An 11,232-nucleotide genomic window follows, 5' to 3' on the forward strand; every position below is an offset into this window, starting at 1 on the left:
CTCCTCAGACAAACACTCAGTCGCTGATAGCAAAAACAAGAATTGTACTAGTATGAACCAATGCCTGACTTATCATAACTATCCTTACAATGCACTTTCCATAAAATAATGAAAAGATGAAGGCCAATGGGATAAAAAACATCCCTTAGGACACGATGCATTGATATACTTCCCCTGTGATTCATCGACGTCACAATGACGTAACGCCAATGGTCCCGAAGAGCTCTGATAAAGATAAAAGTACTTCTCCAATACGTACAGAGGGAAGTCACAACCACAACAATTCCTTCCTGCAGAATCATTTTTCTCAAACAAGCAAAAGACAGCTGGGGCAATCTGAAAACGATTTAAGACCGAATACTGGCAAGATGATTTTCATCTAAGATATACATCGCAGCTCTCAATCAATGTGGCAGACAGGAATGTTAACAAAATGCGTCACATTATCTACAATAGGATGGTATCGTTTTACACGATCCAGTCATACATACGTAGACTAACATCTAGTCTCTGAAATGAACATATTTTACAGAAACCAAAAAATTGTTAAATAATAGCTATAAAATATAATAAAAAGGAGCCCAGTGATTTTCTTCATTTTCAGAGACTAACCAAATCTTCAGAGCAAAAAAGCTTAGGATTTCACAACACATGTACAGATTGCTATCACTCATCACTGACATGCTTCTAAACGTGGGTGCGACAAGGGTATTTACTACCCCTACTACTCCTCCCCAAACACCCCTCTCACTGCCAGTGGTGGGCCTATTAGCGGGTTGCAAGTGTCCAATGTCCAGAAATCCATGAATTTGAGAAGTTTTACTTTAATTTAACAACTATTTTTTCTTTGGTGTTGGTCTTGATCTTTCAAAAACTCACTTTCAAAGTGACCTAATATTCCTCCAAAGTCTAAATGTTTTGTTTGCACTATGAATGGCAGTTTGAATGATATAGCATGGAACAGGAGGAAAAGTATTCACTAAGACGGAGCATATCTACTGATTGAAAAAGTTTCAAAAGTGTTAGTACATCAGGAATGTTCAATGTATGATGTGTGTCGAAAAAGTCTAGTTGATGACGCTTGTGTGGACAATATTGTAAGACGACTTGTGACATCATTTAAAAAGACATTTATATATTTGTATGAGTGAGTGAGTATGGTGTTATGCTGCTTTTAGCAATATTCCAGCAATATCACGGCGGGGGACACCAGAAAAGAGCTTCACACATTGTACCCATACGTGGTGGAAGTCCAAGGGTCACCACCCAACGAGAGGATCGTCAGATTGTGCGACAGCATCTTCAAGATTGCTTTGTTACTGCTGTTGAAACTGCTCGATAGACCATCAGGACACACCAGACACCATGCATCGACAATTGACAAGCAGGCACCTCCACTGTCACAGGCTACACCGAGGACCCATTCTGACACAACGTCATCGCCGGGACTGTCTTCAGCGGGCAACACAGCACCAGCATTGGCGCAACCAGCACTGGAGAAGAGCCGTTATCTCAACAGCTGATTTCAGAGAGTCTGGCGACGCCGTGGGGAACGTTATTCGGATGCTTGTGTTGTTGAGAGAGACTCGTGGGGTAGTCCGAGCATCATGATGTGGGGCGGAATTTGTCTTGCACAGAGGGTCAGTCCTGTGCTCTTCCAGAACATCGGTCCAGGGAGAGACAATGGTGTCAGAGCAGCTCGGAACATTCATCAAGTTTTGAGATCACTCGCCATACCTCATTTGGCACGTCGCTGCAACCATGAGTTTCAGCATGATAATGTCTGTGCCCACACTGCAAGAGCAACAAGAGTCTTCCTCTAGCAGAATGGCATCAGAACCGTACAGTGGCCTGCCCTCAGTCCCGATTTAAATCCCATTGAGCACCTGTGGGACGAGATTCAAAGACGTCTGAATGACGTCAGACCAAGGCCGACAACTGCAGCTGAACTGCGTCAGGCGTTCCTCAGAGCATGTGCTCAAGTGCCTCTAGACGTTGCACAGCAGTCATCAATGCACATGGCGGACACACGAGATACTGACTTGTGATGCCATTTTTCAGGTACTAGTGCTGTGTTTCACTTTTCAGAACACTTGACACTTTAATTGCAACCTTGATGATCAGTTTTGCGAAGTTTCATCTTTTTAATATGTCTCAAAGTATGTTTACAGTGTTTTGACAAATAAGGTGTCTCATATATCTATCTATGGTGGGGTTTCTTTTGCTGTTAAGTATATATAGTTTTCAAATTAATGGCGGTTGTAGTGAATCAAATTTGTTGAAATGTTTGCTAATCGAAGTACATTGTGATATCTAAATGCGAAATGTCACTTTTACTTAAGGATTGACTGTGTATTTTTTTCGGTTCATTAAGGTATGAATCGAAAAACCGATGTGCAAACTGTATGAGATCCTTCGGTCTCAAGGGTTGTATGGACAAGGAATATGCATGAATTTCTCTAAATGCCCAGTGCATGGCAATACACTTAAGCAGAAAGGGAATTCCCTCGCATGTAATATTAGGATTCACGGATATTCTGTAGTAATTAAAGTAGTCCGCTTCGGTGGACGTGGTTTACTTTTTTACATTCATTGGGAAATGAATGCAATAACACGTGACCAATTCACCTAATCAGAATGCAGGAATTACAATGAACACCGGGAATATTTAATTACTTAGTCTTGTTATTAATTTCCATTCTTGTAAACCAATATAATATATACATTGTTCACAACTACAGCTATCGTAGTCCTGGTATCCAAACACAATAGCCTGCACAACATGTCGTTGCTTCTGGTATTAAAAATATACTAATATTTTAATCTTTGGATTCAACCAAATGATATCGAAGTATATATTAGTGGTTGAACAACAAAAAGCACTTTCGGTAACCCAATGTATTATACATCCATTCTATAACATTATAAACCTATTCATTGGGGTCGCTATTAAGTAAGAGACTTCTTTCTATAGGCATTAAAAGCTATTGTGAGGTTTTACTTTCCAGTCGGGTTAAAGCTCATAAACAGGGACGTTGTAATGTCTCTGGGATTTTTTATAATATCCCAGGGATTTTATATAATGTCCTGGGTATTTCATTAATATAACTTCCGTTCAGATTGTAACATGTAATGAAATGTAAAATCAAATGACAAATGTTTTCTTTATATTCCCGAGGATCGAACTCGCCCCCTTGGTTTTCCCCTCCCCCCAGGGCATGCTCTGTCTACCAAAACCTCGTGAGCGTTTTTTCTCCAATACATAAATACCCCCGACCATGTTGCCATGATGTTTGGCATCGCATGTCTCTTGCTTCAGTGGGATAAACATTTGAAACGGAAGAGACTTTCCATAGCCAGTAGGAAGTGCTGCCATCAATATTGACCCTCTCTTATGACATGTTCCTTTGATGTGACATTTGATAAAGTGGATGAACAAGAACATTTGATCGTCATGACGTCGAACACGAGGATAATGTCATACCCTCATAAAGGAGGAAAGGTAACACAGCAAATACCACAAGTTCTAAAATGGCTGCATCCCTTTTGAATTCGATAAATACTATCTGGAAGTTATCAAAGCAAATGGTGTTCGCTATGGTTACATTGTGTCATAAACATAAACAAACGATGGATCGCATTTTGCGCAATATTCTGGCAATATTCCAGCTATACGTCTTTGAAACCAGAATGAGTACTACACAAGCCCAGTGATCATATTCAGTTGTAATTGAAACACATCACCTATTGTATCACAATGTTATACCTGTACAAAAAACAATATCCGATACTCCACTGACTGCGCACAATGTTCTCATAGCTTTGTATGTCCAGAAACAGCATTTAGCTCTGCTGGGGGATGTTTTCGTTTTGCAGGGTTTGTAACCGGGAGTCAGTTGATACCGACAACAACATCATATTGTGATGTGCGCCGCAGTGAGGATGGCGTCACCACTGATACGGACGTCTTCTCGGATCTCATTCGGGTATCTGTCTGTGAAGTTGTTTATGCTTGATCCATCTACAGCTAGCTGCAAGGAATCAAATGGAACATCTTAGATTATCCAGTGTATTGTGTTTCCATTCTGTTCTATTGGAACCACAGCTTCTACTGGACACAATTACAACTGTCTAACAACATTTCTCTCTTTATTAATAGACATTCTGTGCAATGTTTCTGATAAGTTGCATCTTGATTTTACAATGAAAAGTCACATTCTTCTGATTGAGGTGACTAAATTAATATCCATTTAAAGTTAAGGACAAACGCATTGATTTACTAATAATATTTTATTCCCAAAGAATGACATATGTATTAAAATTTATTTATTATTTAAGTCATTCATTATCGAAAATAGTAAGTTTTTTTATTTTCAATTCTTAAATAAGGCAGAAAAATCACAAAATATATCATTGAGAATTGTTACATCCAATGACGGGGGGAATCCTAAAATGTCCTGACTGATTTGTGTTCTTTCTTTGTCAACCCTTGAACGTTGCAAAAACCCCGGTACAGTGAGCCTGACATGACTTTAATACACATCCAAGAGGCCTAAACCTACTTTGCACACTCCTATGGGAAACGATACCAAATAAAAGAAAACTACCGCTCAACAGGACAATGATTTACTACACTGATAGGACCGTTACAATTAAGGGTGCGATGTACTTTTTTTTATTTCCGCCTATCACGACCGGTAGCACATACAAATCTGCTGGACACTTTGGATGTTATAGAGTGGGTAATTGCCTTCACTGCTTCAGAAACATTAATGTCTTATTTAACTGTTCATCAGACAGAGGCCAACCCAGACATAGTAATTACCACTAGGTTTGTGATCGTGACAAGGCTCAAGAAGAGGACGTGCGAAGAAACAACAACATACCATGTATATGCCTTGGTCCAGTCGTATCTCCACCAGAGACTCGGTACCTATTGCCAATGGGACCGGCCATAGCATAATCTCTGTTCCCCACACACCGGAGAAGTGTGAGTTGAATACTAGCTTGTTTTCATCCAGTCGGAAGGAAATATGATACAGACGATTTCCTCCTCCGCGAACATCCATATATACTCTAAAAAATCGGGAACAAATTGTTGATGTAAACTGTGAAATATGTTTACAGATCGAATAAAAAACAGGTACGAATTTTGGAAAAGACGATGGTGGTCCTACAGCGTCTCTTTTTATCTGGAATGCTCATTCGAAGTTTGCTTTCAATGTACAAAAATATATGTATTTGTATTAGTTCCTGAAGAGATTGGAAGAAAGACTCAGTGTTTTTATTTTTAGCCAATCAAATTGTGAACTTTGACAGACTTTCTGACAAATCGATTTGTATATTCCATCAGTGGCCACTGATGGATGGATGGATGGATGATGAGATTCGATAACAAATGCTAGTGGCCCAATATTAGATGCTTTAAATACTGGTCTAAACTTCTTCATAATCATGAACAACGACTCCCTAAATTAGCTTATAACATCCTTTTTTACATTCAGATACGTTATGAATATCACAAAACTTTCAAAACATTGCTTCAGCCAGAAATACTTTTCAGTACTAACTGATGAAAACATTTAATAAAATATCTACTTGATTTACCAGACCTATTTGTAAGTGAATAAGAAAACCATCCATGAACAACTTGAAAAGCATTTGTCCATCATGTAATCTAGAGAGAGAAAATGAAATTCGTTTCGTGTTTGTTTATTTTACTATGAGCTTCGAAAGATGTACATGTATTTCAAAGATTATCTAAAAGCAATATCGGGGGCACCGGTGGCCCAGTCGTCTAAGGCGCGGCGATTCGCTTTGCAGAGTTGTGTCCCTTGGTCACGCCAGAAACCTATGATTGTGGGTTCGAATCCCGGTTCGCCCAGATTATGTTTCTAGGGTTGTCAGCACTATACCCTTACTCGTGGGTTTCACCGAAGTGGTAAACGTCTGAGACCTGCATCACTTCGGGCTTTCCTCCCACATTTAGCTGACACGCCGCGATATAACTGGAATAATGTTAAAGGAGGCGTTAAACCCAACTCACTCACTCACTAATAGCAATATCACGGCTAAAAGTTCTGGTATTTATCGGTCTACATAGCCAAGACTGGGTCCTCTCTTGTCGTTCTTGATTTGCATGTGATAGCGTAGAACGTACAAACACAATACAATATGTATAGTGTGGCTTTAATGACTCGCAGGGGTCACGGATTGACCAGTCGTCTAAGGCGCGACGAATTGCTATGCAGAGTTGCGTGCCATCGGCACGCCAGAAACATATGATTGTTGGTAAGAATCCCGGTTCGCCTCAAGTATGTTTCTAGGTTTCTCAGCACCATACCCGTGCTCGTGGGTTTCACCGAAGTGATAAACGTCTGAGACCTGCATCACTTCGGGCTTTCCTCCCACATTAAGTTGACACACCATGACATAACTGGAATAATGTTAAAAGCGGCTTTAAACTCAACTCATTCACTAATGACTCGCAACATGTATGGTCTTGAGACTCTTTTAACACGGATGCCAGATTATGTTACAACTACGCCTGAAGTGCAGCAGGTGTGTGTCCTACTGTTAGCAGAGAAACGGTCATTTAGTGAGTGAGTGAGTGAGTTAAAATGTTCTCACATCGGCAATATTTCAGCCATATCGTGACTATCAAGGGTTAAACATATAAATATATTGGGACTTACATAAAAAAACTGCCAACCAAGGAAGTAAAATAACTAGACTTATCCCAGAAATATATTTAAAACTAGTATGTAATCATAAAATCAATAGCACTATACATAACATTACATTATAAAAACGGGCTATAGATCGCCAGCAACTGAAGGTAGATCACCATACTAGAGACTATGGGGACTTACAGTGCTTTAGCTTCCTGCAATGACCCTAGCCGGATTTACATCACCCCTTCAGGTGTTGGCGATTGTTGGCAAATTTAGCCAAATTAAAAGAACACATATTCTACGATTAAAACTGTTGTTGGAATAACATACTTGAACGATATGGACTAAGGAGACCCTCTAAGGGGGACAATTTTACACTACTTTAACCCCCTTTGAGGATACAGCCACGATCGATAACAGATATTGATTTATTCCACTGATGCTAAAAAGTCACTTACTTAATACAAAGCAAATTAACAAAATTTACTAAACAACTCAGTCAAGCAGGACAAGCGGGTAGGGGGATAAAATCACCATGCCTGACACTCGAAGAGTTGCGTCGCAAGCATGTCGCTGGGGAACAACTCTAACCTGGAATTCCCACGGAGCCAATTACGCACGTAATACATGTGACGCTTATTGTTTTCTAAACCATAATTATGTATACGAATATCTATCATTTACCGATTAACGGTCGTTGGAGTGATGTTCATTGCCACTTTGAAACTCGTTGGATTCCCACAAGGCATGACCATGAGGAAGTTCATCACCTATGTAAACAAAGAAAGGATACTAAAAATGTTTCACAGGCTTGATAATTTCTGAATCCTTTACAAACACTTACAACACTTTTTAGCTGGTGTTTCTTTAGCAGGAGTATACATACTGGTATCAACAACTCAAATGGAAGTAGTTGTATTTTATGTTTGATTTCTCATTTCAATTTGTAACGTCTTTCGGAATGTTTGGAAAACATTCTTGATTCTTGATTGCCACCAAACATATTTGCGGATAAAAAAACTCTGGCAAGGACATTATTAATTCTAGACCGCCTCCGTGGTCTTGTGGTAGGGCGTCCGCCCGGAGAGCAGAAGGTCCGGGGTTCGATCCCATAAAACGTTAAAAATGGTACTTGTTGTTACCCTGTCTGGCGCTCGGCATTAAAGGGCTAAAACAAGGACTGGTCGGCTCGGAGTCAGTATACCGTGTCTGAGTGGGGTATCTCAGTGTGCTAGCACTATAAATCGGCATCAGTCCGGACTAGTACAAGCAGCCATACGACTGCCTTGTTGTTTCTGACACATGCTTTTGTTCGGTGCATATCGAATACCCATTACACATTCACTTCCACATAATGTTCGTTCCCTCTCTTGCACAGTCACAAGAATCGTTAAATTTTACACAAGGGCAGACCGAAACGGATCAAGTTGCAAAGACCAGTTCTGCTGGTACTGACATTGCCTATCTAAGTGTGTAATGCCATGTACACAACATGTCATTGTGGTCTCTTTTTATACTTACAGGGGTTTTATTTGGTTGATATTATTGAGTCCATCTCACCTATCCATCTTGTCACAATTATTAATGATACCTTCATATTCAACGTTCACCCTGTACCACATAACCACCTTACCGGGTTCTCCCAACTATACTGTGCGCACGGGCCGACAGAACCGTTCCAATTTCCTGTCAACTGACAAACTCTCTGGTTTCTATCTGTGCACATCATGAAGTTGTCCTTGCAAGTGTATTCTGCAACTGCTCCTTCATACACACCGTCATAATGCATCTTAGCATTGGCAACAGAAGGTGGTGCGTCACAACCTTGAAACTCTGTATATTAAAACTCAATCATATAACATATTGGTTTATTTTATTCTCAAAGTAAGTACATGTATGTTTAACCAATCTGTCATTATTTGGATCTTGGAGTTGGATCTTGCCACCGATTGCAACAGATAAATGGGTCCGCTCAACTACTGATGGATTTCAGAGGTCACTGTCAGTTACGAAAGCATACACGTACGTTGAAACCCTATTTCTTGTTTCAGTTATTGTTCTTTGGTTAGGTCGGGTCGCTATCAACATGATCAATATACATCACCCGATTATTATTATAAGTGTGTGTGTGTGCGTGCGTGCGTGCGTGCGTGGGTGCGTGCGTGCGGCTGCGGGCACTAGTCATGAATAATAACTTATTCTTTGCTGGCCGACTGAAATGCCATTTTGCAGTTAAACATGTGTGTCCCACTCTGACTAGTCCTTGTTTTATCCCCTTAATGCCCAGCGCCAGACAGGGAAAACAACAAATACCAGGTTTTGACATCTTTTGAAGTTACACAGTCGGGATCGAAACACTGACCTCCAGGCAGATGCTTTGTCCTGGAAAAAGTCATTCGTGACATACACTTTCTCTATGGCATATCATGTCAGTCCAAGCCAAATGACTTCAATAAAAGATAACGTACAATAGAATTAACTTTTTTTACCAGTAAAGATTTACCCGTCTCACATGATGCCCGTCCGAGTCGATCTAATTGGCACCTGGACGTAGGACAAGGTGTCGCCGAACAGGCGCCAGCGAGGGACTATTTATAAACAATACATTCATATGGTGTTTAGTGTGCTGCCAATACTTATGATTCAGATAGATAGCACAGCCCAATCAGCTAATCTCAAATTGTCCAAACGAGTTTCTCTCAGCTGAGGGTGTTCGGGAGTGTTTTTCGCTTTTATGCAGACAACGTCCCACATGAGACCAAATCCTGCAGAGACTCTGGAAAGTCTTTACGTTATATGAGACAGCTGTTGGACTGTAAGCAGGCATCTTGTATGAATTCAAAACGCTAATGTCAACGTCAGAGAATAATCACTCTCGATTATCTGCTGAAATCCCATCAGGCATAAAAGGCAATTACAGTTATGTGAATGGATCACTAAAAATCAGTGATGACACCAGGTAAGCGTGTTTTTCTCATTGGTGCTGTTTACACATATTGAACACTAAAAACTGACCCATATGTCATTAAGCCCAATCACTTTGGCCCGGATGTTCAGAGTGAGTGAGTTAAAATTTAACATCACATCAGCAATATTTCAGCCATATCATGACGAGATTGGTAGGTTGGTCCGTTGCTCAGTTGTATAACACTACAATATTCCAGCTATATGAAGGCAGTCTGTAAATAATCGGACCCTAGAAGATCCGGGGTAGAATAGGTCTTCAGCAACCCATGCTCGCCGTAAAAGGCAACTGTGCTTGTCGTAAAAGGCAACTAACGGGATTGAGTGGTCAGGCTCGCTGACTTGGTTGATGCATGTCATCGATCCCAAATGCGTGGATCGATGCTCATGATATTAATCACTGGATTGTCTGGTCCAGAATCGATTTTTTACAGACCGCCGTCACATAGCTGGAATATTGCTGAGTGCGGCGTTAAACAAAAAACCAACCAACTGTAAATAATCGAGTCCGGACTTAAGGTTTCAGTGGCGAAAGTTATTGTAGACCAATGGCAACGGTCATTTTTCGCAAAAACAAGACCAATGTGTTATGAATGTAAAGAAAATTACATCTACTGTTGTTTTGACATTTTGAGCTCAAAACGAAAAATGAGATAAATTAAGGATTGAAAATATAACTACCTTAGGCCAGTGGTTGATGTCACTGAAGAGTAATCCTGGCTGCGTTGTGATGGCCACAAGATCACTTCTGTTGCTGTTGAGTTCACAGATGCGGGTCTTGGTCTCAAAGTTGAAGGACATGCAGACTGAAGACATCAGACATTCCGATGCACAGGAATAGAGAGACAGTGACCTTACTTTCCTAAATATGTAACGTTCCATATGCGCATCTACCTCCACAACAGAAGACGCGTTGAAGCAAGTGCCACAACTACCTAATCCTCCCCTAATCAAGACTAGGACTACGGTAAAAAGACACATTTGCATTTTCCTCTTTTGTGAGAAAAGAAATAAGTAAGGGAAAGGTGTCAGTAATGAATGTTGAATCTCATTCTTCACCTGTAAAGTTGGATCCCCCTACTACAGTTGCTGACACAAACATTATTAAACAGATACATATCCATCCATCTACCCGTCCTCACTGAAGTAAAGCCATGTGAACTTCCTCAGTGGATTTTCTTTGTGATCTAACTGTCTTTGCTTTCAACTGAAGAAACGCCCATATTAGAAACAGGAATGAATGTAACTGCGTGATTCCTTTCAAATACATGGAAACATACTTGGCCGTATTTGAAAATCTTTTGATCTCAATCTCGAATGCAAGTAACTCAGAGTTGATTGAGGTCGGAATGCAGTCGTGAAAACCACTTACATCCTGTGCCAGCTACATGCTTTATTGTTGAAAGATCAATATAACTAAATTTGATTTGGATGTACAATAAGAGGCTACGGTTGAACGCTTCAGAGGAAAAAGCTAATTTCACATAATGAACAAGAGTGCAAAATCGATCTTAACTCTTTTGAACTGCTTATGTGTACAGTTATACAGTGCTAAAGGTTTTCAGTTCGAATTGAGAACTTATGGCATAAGAAA

The 11,232-nt window shown here is 40.3% G+C and overlaps 1 protein-coding gene across 2 annotated transcripts; it reads right to left on the bottom strand.

Annotated features, from left to right (window-relative positions):
• Positions 1-3,187: 3,187 nt before the first annotated feature.
• LOC124120444 lies at positions 3,188-10,934 on the bottom strand. Of its 2 annotated transcripts, XM_046483268.2 has the most exons (5): positions 10,320-10,934; positions 8,308-9,262; positions 7,359-7,444; positions 4,887-5,076; positions 3,188-4,031 (listed from the first exon to the last, which is right to left on the bottom strand). In XM_046483268.2, exons 2-5 carry the CDS (start codon positions 8,461-8,463, stop codon positions 3,915-3,917), a joined length of 549 nt encoding a protein of 182 aa, XP_046339224.2. In that variant the 5' UTR covers positions 8,464-9,262; positions 10,320-10,934; the 3' UTR covers positions 3,188-3,914. The 2 variants fall into 2 exon arrangements, with proteins under 2 accessions (XP_046339224.2, XP_046339223.2); XM_046483267.2 differs by lacking the exon at positions 8,308-9,262.
• Between the last annotated feature and the right edge of the window lie 298 nt (positions 10,935-11,232).

Source organism: Haliotis rufescens, unplaced genomic scaffold (assembly GCF_023055435.1).
Source record: "Haliotis rufescens isolate VD_foot unplaced genomic scaffold, xgHalRufe1.0.p SCAF_24, whole genome shotgun sequence".
NCBI lineage: Eukaryota > Metazoa > Mollusca > Gastropoda > Lepetellida > Haliotidae > Haliotis > Haliotis rufescens.